The sequence below is a fragment of the Harpia harpyja genome, chromosome 23, assembly GCF_026419915.1.
Source record: "Harpia harpyja isolate bHarHar1 chromosome 23, bHarHar1 primary haplotype, whole genome shotgun sequence".
NCBI lineage: Eukaryota > Metazoa > Chordata > Aves > Accipitriformes > Accipitridae > Harpia > Harpia harpyja.
Window position 1 is genome coordinate 4,391,080 of NC_068962.1, and position 18,026 is coordinate 4,409,105.

Below are 18,026 nucleotides of genomic sequence, written 5' to 3' on the forward strand. Positions count from 1 at the left end.
TTGGCTACATTTTGGGATTACGACATTTTATTACAGGGCTTTTATGTAGGTCCTGAAGGGAGCTGTAAACACCAAAAACTACTCCTAGTGGCAGATTTAGATATACTGTACATGATATTACTTGGTCGGTATACGTTAAGGAAACATTTCTCTGGCTTTTTTATGGCACCAGTAGAAGAATAATATACCACTTTGAAAGGTCAGTTTCTCTTACACATATGACTTAAAAAAAAAAAAAAAAGAAAATAGAAAAAGAAAAAAGCTGACTACTCAGCACTATAAACCAGGGTGGGTAGGAACTGGAATATCTGTACTTCCAGGTTCAAGAGTACAGTAGGGAAGGGCATGTTTCTTTTGGTAACAAAACCCTCAAGTAATGCCAGCTTTATTTTTTCCAGAGTCTGACTCATTTAACTTGGACACCAACACACCACTAGTTTTTAACACATTTTTATAAAGATGGCTTGAATAATCATTTTAAATAATTTGGCAGCTTTTGAAAATCCTTAAAGAACAGAGTTACTAGTATCTCAGTTCAATTATTTCTCAAGGACATTTTAAAAACTTCATGAAGCTGTTATTTTCAACTAGAAAAATTCAACAAAAATAAGTAACTGCTAGAAAATACACTGTGTTTCATATATAGTATTACAGTTGCAGTTTTGTAAAATTATGACAGTCTTCACAGAGATGGATGGGATATGGGCTTCAGGGTGCATAACAACTTTACTTTTTCAGAATTTTTTGAAAGTAAAGCATTCACTTTCTTCACCCCTTAAAGCTGCGTATCCTGTATTTAGTTTTGGAAGTATATACAAGGAATATTTTCCCATTTCTAAAATAAGACATGATCTCTGGGTTTCTATTTTCTGGACAGTTTTGTGGTCATATTTCAACAAGCTATACAAGTGTTAACTTTTCAGGGCTACCGATAGGTTTCAGTAAAGGTCCAGGGTTAAAATATTCCAGATGTGTAATTAAATTTAAAAAGGACAGACACACAGGCTATAACTTCCCTGGTACATTAAAAAAAAAATAAAAATCACACACACAAAAAATGAATCACAACAAGGAAAGACTGGAAGGGATTTAAGAGCTCACTTTGTCCATTTTCAGTTTCAGGTTAATCCAGATCATCACAGACGGACTGAAGAAGAAAGTGGAGACTCCACAACCCACCCAGGTAGCTATTCCAACTCATAAGTATCCTTAGAGTTCAAAAGATTTCCCCTAAGTCCAATCTGAATCCTTGGCAAATTAATCACATTATTTTTCCTCACATCCTCCCCTTTTCTGAACAGAATAAACGACGACTGATCACCACCTTCTTATTAACTACCTTCTACACATCGTAACACTGTTCCATCCCACCTCAATTTTCTCCATTTTGGCCAAATAATCCTAGCACATGCTAATGTTTTCAAAAGATTACATTTTCTAAACTCATTATTCTTCTTCTTCTGTTCTGGACTGTCTCCAAATTACCTATGCCTCTCCAGGAGTGGCATCCAAAACCAGATGCTGTAGTCTAACACAAGGCTTAGGGAAACAGACAGAAAAGTAACCCCCCATGTCCTGCATATAACAAGGACACCAGGATGAGATTTGCCATTTTTTGAATAATTTGCTGATGCATTCAATTTATGCTCTGCAATGATGTGCAGATCCTTTTCTGAAGTAGTACTGCCTACCCAATTATTCACCACTTCATGTTTGTAAATTTGATTTTTCCATCCCAGGCGTATCATTAGACTTTTGTCTTTATTGACTTTTCTATTGATTTCAAGATATTTCTCCAGGCTACTTTTGAACTCCATTCTGCCAAAACACTTACAAACTTGATGTCATCTGTAAGCTGAGCAATATTTACAAATTTTGTAAGTGTACTTTATCACCTGAATAATTAAAGAAACAATGAATAGTGCTAGGACCAGGACAAAACGCTGGAAAAATCTGGTTCGAAAGTTCTCTTGTTTGACAGAGAGCATCAACAATGACATATTACAAATTAAACAGTTGGGTTTTTTAACCTGCTGTGGCTTTATAATAATTTTATCTACTTTCCTAACATATGTATGAAAACATAGCACTGGGCTGTGTTTTGAGATATTTTTATCTACTGATTCCTGTCCGTTTCTGAGCAAGTCACTCTATCAGAACACCCACCATCCTTGTTATTTTTCAAATACAGGTGGTAGCTGTTCAGACACTGCTGCAGCTAGCTCCTTCAGTATTCTAGGGTGAATTTCACGAGCCTCTGCTGACTTGAATGCATCTTACTTAAATATTCTTTAGTCTGTTCATCTGGTACTCTACATCTGAAAATTAACTGCACCCCCCCAAACATATTTTTATGAAGGCTACAGCAAAGAAAACACTTTGCAATTCAGCCTTCACATTTATCAAAATCACCATTGTAGAGCTTTAGAAATTAATGAATTAATCAACCATGTTAGTTCTTCCTTATAGCACATATTAGGCTTTGGAAGTATCGCATTCATGTTCATGTAGCTATCTCAGATTAAAACTCACGCTTTCAATAAAACACCCAAGGGAAAAAACATGCTTATATAAAAATTTGGGCACTAGTGGACCAAAGACTCAAAGACCTGAGAAAAAAAAGTAGTTAGTTTATTTCTGCATTTTATATTAAGAACACACAATATATTTTTTGCTTGTTTCTCAGTGAATATAGTGGTAGATATTCTCTGTACAATACCAAATATTAGGAGTTGCTAGGGAGCGTAGCGTTGGAAGCTGTCCGTTTTCCTGTTGCTTACACTGCCCTGCAGACAGGATACTGGGGTCAAGGAACTCAATCAGTTCCACATCCTCCTGCAGCAGAACTTCCTGTTGCAGGATGGTACGGAGCGTGTCAAATCGAAATCCAACATCCTTACCACAAACGGGCAGCAGAAAAAACATGCATTAGTAAAGAATATGCAAATTCTTAAAAATTAAGTTAGCAGAACAAGGAAAACACCCAGACACTCTACACTTTGCTAACAATCTGTTCCCAAAGACTACAGGAATGTTTCAGATATATCACAAGTAGCTACTTCATTTTTATTAAACTTGCTTAACTTTAAAAACTAACATACTACCTAACAGTTCAGACTTGCAGGATGCATTGCACTGACTTTGTGATCTGACCTAGATAGTAACAATACCTGGAAACATGCCACAGATTATGCCAATATATTTGTGTAAGAATCAGAGAGGTACTATATCTATTAGAAGATCATTAATAAAATAGCAAACACTTTGGGTTTTTTTAATGTCATGACATAATTTACATCATTAACAAACAAAAAAATAATTAGAAAGAGAGAGATATTACAAATTAGTCAACAAAAAGTCACCTGTGGACACTTAATAACAGTAGGGTCAATGCACTAGACTCAAGCCCCAAGCCAAGGCAGTGAAGTCCTCTCCTGCAGGATTCTGTGCCTTTCTTTCCCAACAGAACTTGATCCAAACATGGAACAGCATGGGACTCTGAAGCCCTCACTTGCTAACCTCCAGGGAGTTACTTACTTGTGGATTTGATGCCATGATAAGCATTTCCTATTTTTTCCCCTACAACTATAACTCTTCAAGACAAATACACAGCTCTTGAAGACAAATATATCCATCAGAGAAGCCCCCATAAATTTTAATTTGGATACTGCACCAAACTATAATTACAACCACTTCAAGTTAAGAATGTCATAACAAAACCCAACAAACACTGAACATGTGCATCTTTGCATCTAGCTAGATTACAGGAGGTAAAGGAGAATACTTCTGAAAACCCTCTAATAGAAGCTGTTAACAGAAGTATGACATTTCACAGTACAAAATCTGTTCAGTTCTGTTACTGACAGAATTAGATTCTTTATGAAACCATAAGATAGCTAGGCAAAAGTTTAATTCCATACATTTATGTCACTTGAGATAACTTGCATTCTACTTTTAATGGAAAACATTTGTTTCAGGACTGTGTACAAGAGGAAACTCTGCCCTCCTCCGATGCATCCTGTGTCATTTCAGTACTCTACTGCAGCATGCAGCAGGAGAAACATGTTTTCCATATTCTTTGGTTGTGTCTCCATCTCAAGAAAGTAAGGCTAAAAAAAGCTGTTAATACCTTTGATTCATAGGGGAAGATGGAGGAAGAAAAAAGAACCAAAGATCACTACTGAGAGGTTTCAGAGGAAATTTTGTCCTCTTGAGATAAGGGAGAAGAGATAGCAGTTGGACTCGGCAGACCTCTGAGAAATGGAAACCCCTAACTTCTCACATTGCTCAATGCTTTTTTTTTAAGCTACGTTCGAAGACGTCATCCCTACATCATAGTAGGAAAAAAATACATCAAAATTCCAATTTCTAAATTCTGGAAGAGTTTGCATAATGTGACATTTGCAAGCCAGACTAGGAACCTGAAGCAGCCGGGTGCAAGTTAAAGCAGATCTCCGACAAGCCTAGGCTAGAGACTGAACTAGCTAGAAAGTGGCACTGCAGAGAACAAATGTAAAGGCAGCATAAAACTATTTTTAACTATCTGGGCTCGAACTATCACCCTTCAGGTCTACCCCACATAGGCTGACTTGGGCCCTAAAAGTTCCTGCAGGCTCCAGGAGTGGGAGAATACAACTTCTGCTGAGGCAGATGGACATCCAACCTGCTTCTGAACCACTGAGATGAGAGCACGTCGGTAGTGCAGAGAACTGTTCTTGCCTCTCCTTACAGCCAGACTGCTACACAGATGTCATCTGCTCTTAATGTGTAACACGGTTCTGACGCATTATAATGGAGGTGCCTTAATCTGCTTCGCTTTTCCCAAATGCAGAAGCACTGCAGAGAGCAGTGAAGAAACAAATAGGCCAGGTTGGGTCCAGGGGTAGTACAGCTGCACCGTGTTTGTGCTATGCCTGAGCTAACAAGCTGAAACAGAGGGTGAAGCAACACTCAGATGAAGCTCTAGAGCCTTCTGTCTTGAGCTGTGTCTGCAAGGCGCCAGGCTGCAACATATGGACTTTCTCAGTCAGCGCCTCCACACTGCCTTCCACCGAAGCGGGTAGCTACACTGTAGGTTAACTCCTTTCAGCTTTCAAGAATTTCTTTAATTTCTCACACATTTTATTTTAATTTCTCTTCCACATTTTGAACACCTTCAACCTGGCTACTGATATTGTTCCTGTTCTTGGGTGCCCAATTTGCCTGGCACAGTGACTCTGAAAACCAGAATCAATATTATCTGAAGAATAAGTAAAACTCTTAGAACCAAACCCAACAATACAGACCAAAGATGGTGCTCAGAGGATGAGGTACAAAGGAGAGAAAGACTTGTGGATTAGGAAAGGAAATGGGGGGAAAAAAAAAAAGTCATCACTTACCAGTCGGTGAAGTATGTCATCATCTTTCTTACGCTGTGGAAAAGGAAACCAACTTCTAAAGAACTCAACTAGTTTTGACAGGATGCCTTGCTGAAGGGAACAGAAATTAATCCAATTAAAAAAACCACCAGAGCCAGAAACAAATAAATAACAACAGACAATTCCTTTATTTCTGCATTTCTTGTTAACTCAGACCCAAGTACCTGTAAGGAAGTTTCGCTTACTGTGTCTGGCCTAACTTCAGAGTACTCTAAGGGAACATCTGCTTCCCGTCAGTTTGACTGTACACAAGAGTGTGAAATAAAGCTTTCAGTAACCCCACCTATTTGGAGCATAATGGATTGTTATGTTGTACTGTTAAAAATAACTATAGCTAGAATTAGTTTGATCTCAAGTTGGCAGCTACTGCATCGATATGAAAGACTTTCTCCTTCCTTGAGGATAAAAAAAGCAGTGAAGTTAAATGGCTGACAGGGACTGAAGAAAAATAAAAGACCAGGAAAGGAACAACCTCTCCTTGGCAGACCACCGCAGCTTGAGGACAAGGCTCAGGAGAAGTTGTTGACAGGCTCAGAGTGACTGTAAGGAGAGGAACTGTCCCAGAAAGTGCCTGTCCCAACCAGCGCGTGCTATCAGGTACTTTGTCTCCATGCTGCTTCCCATCCAACCTAAATCCACACTTTCATCTCAGCTGTAAATGTAACTTCAAACGCCACTAATTAGAGGGACTCCCTCTCAGTCATCACACATTTTACTTATGTATCTTCCTAAAATATGATACATGAAAGATTATAATTAAATAGATGCATGATTTTGCTTCACTCTGCAGCCATTCAATGAAAAAGAAAAAATGGAGTTTTTGACACACACCGTATATCTACCTTCCTCAGACTGAACTGACAGGAAGTATTTCTCAAAATATTTACTTACACATATTTCATGAATTCTGAGGCCCTACCTCTTAATCTTCAGACTGCTGACACGTAATACAATCAAACGAAGTGTATGCCAAAAAAAATTGTGGAGCACTTACATTTTGTGGCGTACTGTTTCAAAATAAAAAAAAAACCCCAAACATTATAATAGCTTAATGTATAAATGGTGTCTGCATTAAAGCAGCTTGTTTCTCCCTCTTGTTTTTTTTTCTTTCCTTTTTCCCCTCTTGTTTTTTTTCCTTTCCTTTTTCCCCTCGTTTTTTTTTTTTCCTTTTTCCCCCCCAACTATAAGGTGGGACATAGAAGAGTAAAACGAAGGAACAGGAGCTTGGAGTTTTGCGGTTAGCCCTGTGATCAGCCTGGCGGCCCTCTGAAAGGCGATGTGACACAAGTTTGATGCAGCAAGCCAGGGCAGAACAGCTTTGAGTAACATCAGAAATTGTCACCCTAAAGCCCTTATGCTTCAACAATTTTTGAAATAACTTACTTTGGCATCCATTTAGGTAACCTAACTCAAATTTTTCTTTACGTATGTCTCATCTTTCTGTGTACAGTTAGAATTGCAGACCTATGCCAAAAGGAAGTGTTTTTAGGTCAGTGGAGAGACAAACCAATAATAGGGGTTTCATAATGATAGCTCTTTCCAATACACAGACATCATCGTGGCTTACTAGGAGGAGCTATCCCAGTAACCCACACTTCTTAGACTATGGAATAAATCCAAGTGATTGTATTTTGATGTTGCTCAAGGGCACTGACATAAGTTGGAAGAGAAGAGTGTCACAAACTGCAGCACTAGATTATCCTCCAAGTTTCTTGTAAAGTGATGCAAAATAAAACAAAATTTTCTGATTACAATCTGTAGAAAATTGAGATTAAATAAACAAAGGTCCTTGCTCTGCATTTGAGTTGTAGACTGATACTTCATTCAGAAGTGCTTTCCTCTGTACTCTGAAAGCAGAGTACAGAATGAATTGTCCATTTACTATTTAAAATTATGCCTCTCGGAGCCTACCAGTTTCAAATCCTTAGGCTTTATAAGCCTTTGGGTTTTTATCATGAACATTTAAACCTACACTAAAGATAATTTTAAACTGCTACCAGCTGACTAGAATGTGGAATTACTGAAAAAACCACCATACTATTGTGCTACATAAGTAATCTGTTGGTTTATTTTCAGTGTTTTAATTTAAAAATAAAAAATCTGAGCTTGCATAAACACTCAACAGGCATGTCAGTGCTTGAAAACACAAAACAAGACAACCCACTGTCTTGGGCTGTGACCCAGTAGACTACAGTAACGCATTAAATTATTCAGATCCTTGGAATAGTGTCTCACAGTTTGCATTCCCATTGGGAGTGTTACTGACAAGTAAAACAACTTTCATCAAGACACAAGTCAGGTCATGTTGCCAATGCTTCTGGAGTATTCTTCTTACAACTTTAGAACACCACTCAGTCAAACTCTCTGTAAACTGAATAACAAAGATGTATAACTCCTAACATTTAAAAAAAAAATTGCATAGGACATGCACATTTTAGGTACATTCATTTGTATCCTAAATAAAACTCTAAAGACTATTTCTCTTTTGTACAGGATGAACCTGAAATGGCAAACCAGCAAGTATCTAAAATATCATAATTCACGTTTGCACCTTTCAATTCTGTGCACTTCAGAAAGAAGATAATGCTACTTATTAAATACCTTCCAGCTACCCAGAGCTAGCATGAAGTGGGTGGGAGCCCTAGACAAAGGCAAAGAACTGGTCCTTCTGCCTTTCCACATCAGGTCACCTGCACAGCTACTGAGGGCTAGCTCCAACACAACCCTCAGCAGCTGCCTCCAGCACCAGCCCTGTTCTAGTGATGAAATATGTCCTGGTTTTGGCTGGGATAGAGTTAATTTTCTTCTTTGTAGCTGGTACAGTGTGGTTTGGATTTAGTGTGAGAACAATGTTGATAACACACTGATGTGTTAGTTGTTGCTAAGTAGCTCTTATCCTAAGTTAAGGATTTTTCAGTTTCCCATGCTTTGCCAGCAAGCAGGTGTACAAGAAGCTGGGAGGGAGCACAGCCAGGACAGCTGACCCAAACCAGCCAAAGGGATATTCCATACCACAGAACGTCATGCTCAGTATATAAACTGGGGGGAGTTGGCTGGGAGGGATGGATCGCTGCTTGAGCATTGGTCAGCAGGTGGTGAGCAATTGCATTGTGCATCACTTGTATTTTCTTGGGTTTTATTTATCTCTCTCTTTTTTTTTTGGTTATATTCCTTTTCATTACTATTATTATTATTTTTATTTGTATTATTGTTGTTATTATTATATTTTATTTTACTTTAGTTATTAAACCATTCTTATCTCAACCCATGAGTTTTACTTCTTTTTTTCGATTCTCCTCCCCACCCCACTGGGAGGGGGGAGGAGTGAGCAAGCAGCTGCATGGTGCTTAGTTGCTGGCTGGGGTTAAACCACAACAAAATATTATCACATCTAAGATGGGATAAGGTGTGACAGTATAATCAATTTAAACATTCAGGTATACACAGCAGTCTAGGAAAATGACTGAGAAAGGAAAAATGTAAATGGAAAGAAATACATTCCTTAAAGATCAAGCAGAACTACCCAAATGTGATTTAGTTCCAGAAAACAGGTCTAGGAGCTCTTGCAAATAGTGCTTTTGAGTATCAAGTGATCATGAGACCAGAACTTTAGCTGTAACTTTCTCCAGAGATTGGTACAGCCAGGAACACTGCACCTATAATTACCATGCTAAATCACATCTCCATACTCCCTCAGATGGGAGCTTGGCATTTCATCTGCCCTCAGCACACAACCTTGAAGCACCTTTACAGCTTTTCAGCTCAATGTTCATTAAGACCATGTTCTGATTAAAAAAAGACACCAAAACCACACACACAGAGAACTATTTAAGATGTGCTTCAAATTCAACTGATGCCTCTGCCTTTCGTTAAGCCTGAACCATACGATCTGCTTGGCAGGACAGCAAGACACAACAGCGATGTTTGTATCAGTCAGTAGGAACCTCTTTTTTTTCCACATTTGTTTTTTCAGTCCCTGAAGATCCCAAACTAGATCTTTGCCTTGCCAAAATCTTGCTACATGTCAACAGATTGTATCCACACAGGGTTCCTAGTTGACTGAATACAAGAGGAGTAAACAATCTCAACTCAATACTGCAGCTTTTCTATTTTTATTTTAATAAAGTGTTTAAGGCATTTGTAAACTTGCTTTTCAGAACAGAAGGGAAACGATACACACATACTAGGCATCACTGAGCATGGAACATCATCTACTCCCTGTGATCATATTTTGCCTTACACTAAGCCCCAACTAAGATAATTTTCTATTAGGACTGTGAGTAGGTACATATTCAGAACTCAGAAATCATTTGTTTCCCAGACATTTTATAATTTCAGTAGACTAGGCCAGTGAAGGCTGAGAGAAGGGAAGTGATAAGAGTTTCATGTAAAAACGAGGAAATGATTGGATGGGAATGTAAATGATTTGCCTGTATGTCATAAAAAAGTTGCGACAGAACCTCAGATCCTCCTAAATCCAGTCTACTTCTTTAAATGTGTGGCCAGCTGCCTCTCCCTCATTCGCTTTCCTTTTGAGACACCCTACCAAAATGACACAGAAATCAAATGACAACAATAGACTTTCTGATATCAGATTACAAAAGAAAAGTGTTAACGTTCCCAAACTGGTACTAGAACTGCAGCAGGAAGAACCTATGGCATTTTATCACTAGAAATTACACACAGGTTTCTTCCTTGTTTCCACTACGTGTCCTTGTCTAGACAGAGATGAGACAATGCGAATGACATCCTAGTATTCGTAAGAAATGGACAGCCCATTTTCACACACCCACTCCCTTCAAGTTGCAAGGCAAACCATGACGAATTACTTCTACATCTGACACAAAACTGGAGGACTTGCTCCCAACGCAATAAAATTAAGTGTAAAATGCTCGAGGGGAAGTGAGAGGGAAAAAGCAGAATACTTCAGGCTTTTAAAAGCAGTATATCTTAATACTTTTGAGGTTCTTCACCCCACAGCACTTTTGTATTAAATTCAGTGGAAATGATACACATTAAGATAGCATCATACTGCTTTACTGACTTCCACCAAAGTAATTACGCAAAATAAAATAATCCAGCTAACAAGCGATAGTCCATGCATTACTTTGTAGTAATGAACAGATAGTAAGCCAATGAAATATGTCACCCTAATCTTCAATTAACAGTGGTTTAATTAAAGTCTTCCTGCACTAAGACAGAACAGGTATCTTCAATGTAAATGTACCACAAAAGTGCCAGTAGCTTTAAAGGGAAAACATATTTTCAGGTGGTTTCTTGAGAGTTATGGTGCGTAACAACTGACAATTCTGAAAAGTAAGGGTAGTGGACCTAATACTTCCATGAATACTTTTAAAGATAGTTTAAATTAAAGTATAAAAAATTGTGAGTTAAACCCTGAATTAAATTCAGCCCTGCTTTGTGACCACTGATAGAAGCAATCATTATTGCAAATGCAATAGCCATCCACATCAACAGTAACTAGAAATCAATTTCTTCATTAAATTTAAAATCCTACATTAGAGAAACCAGCCAAGGAAGCATGGAGACACTGCAAGTTAATCTGTTTCTTGGGATCAGAAATCCTCAGCACACGAGACTGGATTTCTGTATCGAAGCTCCTTCGTAATTTTTTTCTACATGATTGCTGAACTCTCTGAAAAGCTGTAAACTCTACAAGAACATGGCTGAACAGTACTAAACTTAGGGATTCTTAATATAGTATGATTATTTTTTACAGGCTCTGTTTAATCCATGTGCTGGGCACACAGTGGTACTTACTGGTCCGCTCAATGGATATGCATCCTGCATCTTATCTACATGGTCATCTTTGATCAGAAAGTGGGGCATGAGAGAAGGGAGACATGGCACATTTCCATAGGACTACAAGTCTTACAAACTGGGGATCAATGTTGTGAAGCAAAGCACGCAGTGCACCTGCCCAACAGGTAAACACAAACTATGACCAATCTACCCATGAAGATAGACTCCAGCAGGACTGAAGACCAAAGCAAAATGTTTCATGTTTTATTATCCTGTCTTTTCAAATGGACTCCTGGGTGTGTGAGGAAGCTTATATAGCCTATACAGAGAGTGGTTGAAATGAGTATCACTATATGAAAGTATGACCCATCAACACTTCTCTGAATAATGCTAGATGAATAAGCTTCACACTGCAGCTTCTAAATTTCCACTTCAAAGACTGTGCATGCCAGTCCTTGCAAGTACACCATACCATTGCAAGCATTTCAAAAACCACAAATTCTTCCCCCAGATAAGAAAAAAACTGACGGATGTTATCCACATCAATTCATACGCTTCCAAATCCTACCCCACATAAGATCCTACACAGAGCAGAATAGATTAAAAATCCCACCAGAAAAAAATACTTCTGACCTAAAACAAAGGAGGAACAAGAGGGATGCGTACAAAACCGAAAAAATGTTGAAATAAAGCCTAACTAACTGTGACTATTACTTGGCTAATTCCTTGAAGCATCTGAGAACTGAGTAGTGGATACAGTCAAGATGGCATTATTTGAGAAAAGATCCTTAGAAAAGCATCAGCTCTCCTCATTTGCCATACGATCCCCCACCCACCAAAACCTGCAGGGAGACCTTCTGGAGATCTCAGGGCCACTTGCATCATATTGCCTGTGTCTGGGAAAAATAGGATGCTCTCCCCAGTTCACTGCCAGCTAATTGGGAGGGTGGAACATTGTGGAGCGGGGAAGCAGCAGAGGTTACAAACGAGGAAAGGGTTTGTGAACATCTGATTTGAAGATGACTGAAGAGGTATAAAGCAGGAATGAACAACAGGAAAACAGAGCTCTAGTGAGTGGTTAAAACCCACAGCAGGCAAGAATCAGATGACCTAAGGTGCACAAGGATGGAAGCTACCGTAGATGGTGGGGAGAGAGGAGAAAGAAATGGTAATTCTTCAGAGGCAATGCATCAACCCATGAATGCTTGGTTTGGGTCCTTACCTGTGAGGTGCTGCCCACCTCAGCCTGCAGTGTACAGGACAGAAAAGTCTGCATGGAGGCCTCTTTTGCCTCCTGGCTTAGCACATAGTTGGAACATGTCTGCTGAAAATTGAACTCTCCACTGTGGAAGTGAAAGAGGTAGGCAGAAAATAACAGCTCTTTGCATGCTCCATCTAGGTGCTATGGAAAAGACAGACCAACTACTGAATTTTCAATATACTTGTTGCAAAGAGATTCCTACGTTAGCTGCCTCAAAAGAGGAATTTCCTCACCCACGCTACAGCTCCTCATCTGAGTCACGTTGCCTGTACACTACCAATAACAATAAAATGCCATTTATTTTTAATAAGGAAAACAAAAAATGTGTAGGCCATAGTAGGTGTTAAATGGCCAAATCCTCAAGCATAATTTTAATACCAAAATGTTTTAAAAAAACCCACAAGCCTTTACTTAGAATGATAGAGATATAAGAAGTCTGAGCTAATCAGTTGACGATCCTTGTCAGCTGTTACAGTTAGAAAATTGCCATATCCTAAGCACAGTTCTACTATCTCTTTCAGATTGGTTACTGTATTTATACTTCCCAGAAATCCTCTTTCTTAATATGTTTTGTCACAGTGTAAGCAATATTTAGCAACTGAATGCCTGAGAAGGGCTAGGAACTATAAATATTTTGTTCCAGAAAACCACAGGTTTTATTCCCAGAATGTCATGCTAAGCTAACATAATAATATCCAGTAAATACGATAACTCACAACACTCAAAAAATTAATTATCAAAGTCTCTTGCTTCCCTAGCTTACATAAGTGCAAAGAAGCACTCCAAACTATACTGGCGAACCATGTGTTCCCAAACACATTTGCAGACAAGATATGAAAACTGGTTGGGGTTTCTGTTTGGTTTTTTTCTTTTTTTTTTAAATACAGTAAGAGATTCATCTTTACCCCTCTGATGTTTGCCTATTTGTGAAGTAATGCAGTTCTCTTTCGAGAAGATAAATACTCAGGAACAGGAGAGCACTCACTTTCTGGGCAGCATGCACAGTCCGCTCTTTTTGGCTTTCCACTGCTGCACATTGCTCTGCCTTCCGTGACACAGATGAACATACTTCAAAATCTGTGTGTCCCAAATCCTGGAGATATTGGTAGAGTGGGGAATTCTGAAAGAGAGTTAAAAAATAAAAATGAGAAAAAACCAATGTTAAAAATCATTCCCTGTTTCCCACAGAACACAACTGAATACAGCAAGCACACAACCAGCAAAGAATGGATTGAGAGCAGCCTTGCAGAGAAGAACTTTGGGATAGCAGTGGATGAAAAATTGGACATGACCCAGCAATGTGCGCTTGCAGCTCAGAAAGCCAATCATACCCTGGGCTGCATCACAAGAAGCGTGGCCAGCAGGTCGAGGGAGGTGATTCTGCCCCTCCGCTCTGCTCTGGTGAGACCCCCTCTGCAGTACTGCGTCCAGATCTGGGGTCCCAAGCACAACCAAGACATGGACCTGTCAAAGCAGGTCCAGAGGAGGGCCACAAAAATGATCTGAAAGGGCTGAAACACCTCTCCTATGAGGAAAGGCTGAGAGAGTTGCGGTTGTTCAACCTAGAGAAGAGAAGGCTCCAAGAGGACCTTATTGCAGCCTTTCAGTAATTAAAGGGGGCTTACAAGAAAGACGGAGACAGACTTTTTATCAAGGTCTGTAGTGACAGGACAAGGGGTAACAGCTTTAAACTGAAAGGGTGTAGATTTAGATTAGATATAAGGAAGAATTTTTTTACAGTGAGGGTGGTGAGACACTGGAACAGGTTGCCCAGAGAAGCTGTGGCTGCTCCTGGCAGTGTTCAAGGCCAGGCTGGATGGGGCTTTGAGCAACCTGGTCTAGTGGAAGATGTCCCTGCCCACGGCAGCGGGGTTCGACTAGGGTTGGAAGCTCCCTTCCAACCCAAGCCATTCTGTGATTCTATGCAACAGGAAGAAAACCAACACAGTTAATAGCAAAGAAGCCAAAATTTTGCTTTAAACATCTCCCTTAGGTTTCATCCTGACCATAATGAAAGAAGCTGCAAGACAGTCAACGTACAAAACAATGTCATGAGAAATAAGCATATAACCAATCAACTTTTCCCACAGCAACATTTTTTCTAGGTTACCTGATAGAGTTCCTTAGCTTATAAATTACATGGTTTCAATAAATAAATTATGCTATTTGGCAATATATTTTAAAATATTATTGTGTGACTCCAGAACACTTAATGACACTGTTTTCCTAAAGTTTATAAAAATTGAATAGAGTATACTTTGAACTACTTCTACTGAGACAAACTTTAAAATTAGAGCACTATTCAAACTTCAGTAAATGAAGCCTCAGTGTAACCTGATTAGGTACCTACAGACTGTTTTACAGAAATGGAAAAACATATTAGAAAAAGGCTTCTGCTCTCTCCGAGGATGGTACTAGCACTTCTGGCAAAGGAGTATCACGGGTATTAAAAAAAACCCAAACAACTAACTTTTTTAAGCTGCTGGCAAAACTACTAATTTACAAAAAGTCCTTAACAAAACTTCTTAGAGAAAGTATGAAATTCTGATCACCACAGAGTGGGTTTTTACATGTTTAGATATTTATGTATATAGACTTCTGCAATTTCTTGTTGTCATCTGCAGCAGATATCTAGATTTACTTAACTCTTATTTTTGTTTACAACCACATATATGGCAGTATCTAGGATAGACTTGATGGAAAGGATATTTATGCTAACTCCAGTTCTACTCAGAACATGTAAAGATCCTTTGTTTTTAAGAAAACCTCTCAGCAATTAAATAGCCTAGTTAGTTAGAGATTCATTTTGACTTCTGAAAAATTTTATCAACATCCCACACAAGTATTCAAACACTAGCAAATTGTATGGGAAGAACACAAACCACTTTAAGCTTTATAACATACTATCAATGAGATAAAAGTATTGTAAATAAAAAGTCAAAACTTTATAGTAAATAAGGCACAGTTGTGGAGGTCTGCAGAAACAAACACCAACAGAACATCTACTACAAATTGTTACATTAACTATCATTAACTTGCTGGTGCAAGTTGCGAAGGCAGCCCATCTGCTATGACCGTGTACCAACATGGCCAAATCTCAAATGACTGCTTGCCATACGATAAAACTTGGAAGCAATCATTCATACTAGCTGAACAAATTAACTTGCTACCTCTAGGAATTTTTTTTTAACCCCGTCACCAAAGTGCTATTTTGATCACTCTTACCTATTTAAAGCATGCAAATCCATACTTTTGCATGCCCTGCTCGAGTTACTCACAACAGATTCCGTGCCCGATCATTACCTGAAACTCAAACATTCGTACTAATGTACAGACAATCCCCCTCACCCACAATGACAACAATTGTGCAAAATGCTAGGATAGGTTAATGACTCATTTCCTTGTGGGAATTTTGCCAGTGTGACAACTCAAGCCTATCTTTTTTCCAAGTACCCTTCCTCCACAGTTGAGTACTTTTTCAAATGTATCTGACTAATTAAACAATGTGCTGTTCTGGACTGGCTGGAAAGAAGGTACGTTTCTCACTAAGTAGAGAATTACATACTTAAAATGGAAAAGAAAACATAATAGACTAGAATATTTCTCTTATTTAAGACACAGTTAAATTCCCTTAGTAACTTCAGGACAAAACTCGAAATATGAATGGATATGCATACCTTCGTCTTCTTAAAATGGTTTTCATACAGAGCCAGACTGCGCGCTGCCAGCACACCTGGAACAACCTGAACACCCCAACACGAGAGGCTTTAGGGTAGCATGGAAGTTTCAGTCAGAACCAGACACAATTTTTCCCATTTAGGTGAAGGCGCATAGACAAAGCAGTGGGTGAAGAGAGTGTGTTTTATTCAAAATCATAGTTTTGATGCTCGCTCCAGGCAGGACTCCAAGGAAATCGTATCTAGGCTCTTGGCAGCCCTGTCCATCATCTTGACCATACTTGTCCATCATCTTGACCATCACCTTGATCATACTTGTCACAAGCAAGGCCAGCCATCACTTGACACATAACGATTCTTGTACTTTATTGGTACTCACCAGATACAGACAGCTGGCAAAACAACCCAAATACACCAAGGAGTTTTTCCACTACTATCTCAGGGTGCACCTCGCTTTCAGGTCCATGATGAGATAATTTTCTAAAAGCTGTTCAAGAAAATCAGTCTAATGCTGTTTAGATTGGTTCCATTTCCTCACAAAAATGGATGAAGGAAGGCAGAAAGAGAGACAGACAGCGACTCTGTCCACTGAAGACAGAATTAGCTAAAATCCTGAACGCTATGTTTAGTAAGTGAAATATTGCAGAGATGTAAGAATGCCCAATTCTTCCCTCTTACTGGGTATTTGGCAACGTCAAAACCTTCCATCTGACTGTAATTAGTACATTTTCTACTCTACAGAAATAGTAAAAAATACACCATCTCTCCAAATGTTAATGAAACTTTAGCTAGGAAGAATAGTTTAATTTGTTCTTGTAATCAAGGCAGAATACAGGCACCTTACTAGTTTTACATAAATTCCTTCTGATTAACTTTTTGAAGGCTTTTACAGGGTCTCATTATGGGTAGATTTGCAATTTTTTATCACTGCTCTGAACTGGAAATCAGTTTTCTGACTATTTTCTGACAATTTGAGTTAGCAAATGATAATTAATTAAAATGTAACTTGAATGTTTATCACATATTCCTTCAAGTAGATACAGATTCTCCTCCTTCAGTTTCTCAGAAAGTACTTAGGCTACAATAATCCTCCTCTAACATATTTCTCTCGCTCCACATGCTTTCTCTTTCACATTTTTTTTCTAAAAGATTATTAGTGGAACTTAAGTGCACATTGGAAAATCTCTTTTTTTATTAACTTAAATGACCAAGAACTATGCTGTGACTAAAATCCCCTACGCTGTAAGTAAAACCACCGTTGTTCCCCTTTCCAAATCCATTAGAAGCATGTAAGATGTGGGTAAAGAGAGCACTGAATAAGTGGGTTGAAGGCCTTGTGAAATGACATTATTAAGAACCTTAATGAATCGATCACAAAATTCTTCCATTAAGAGTGAAGTCTCATGCATAGCACAAGCAGCTTTACATTTTTGCTCAGAAAATTTGATGATTACACTCCTCTTCTATTAGAAATATCACTGATGGCATACATACATTAGCCTATGCTAACATTAAAACATACACTATTTATTTATTTATTGTATTTCATGTCCTAGATACTGCCCAACTTTCAATGATACTGACAAGCCTGTTATTTGTAAAGCTGTATGGTCTGTGTAACTCACTGAGAATGTCTCCACCAGTCTATAGCAAATTTCTGCCATGATACATGTAAGTAACGGCTAGAAAATCCAATGTACAAAAATCCAAACGGCTAGAAAAAGTTGAAGGGTACATTTCATGTCTGTGAACATTCACACAAAAGTTCCGATATTATCAAAGAATCAGAAAATTATTAATTATGCAACTACAGAATTGCAATATGATACCATTAAGATATCCTATTCTTTATACTACTTGTTTCAATACAAGAGACAGAAGTATTATACTTAATGCTTACAAAGCATT

At 38.5% G+C, this 18,026-nt stretch overlaps 1 protein-coding gene across 4 annotated transcripts in view; it reads right to left on the reverse strand.

The window, feature by feature from the left end:
* The window catches only part of VEZT (vezatin, adherens junctions transmembrane protein), a 64,892-nt gene that overhangs the window by 36,274 nt on the left and 10,592 nt on the right, over positions 1 to 18,026 (reverse strand). For 3 of the 4 annotated variants that reach the window (XM_052774775.1, XM_052774776.1, XM_052774777.1), the window contains exons 2-4: positions 13,427 to 13,561; positions 5,379 to 5,468; positions 2,720 to 2,895 (exon numbers count right to left, since the gene is read on the reverse strand). In XM_052774775.1, coding sequence (XP_052630735.1) covers positions 2,720 to 2,895; positions 5,379 to 5,468; positions 13,427 to 13,561 — 401 coding nt within the window. Of the gene's footprint in view, positions 1 to 2,719; positions 2,896 to 5,378; positions 5,469 to 12,402; positions 12,524 to 13,426; positions 13,562 to 18,026 lie in introns of all 4 variants that reach the window. The other variant, XM_052774774.1, reaches the window with a different exon arrangement.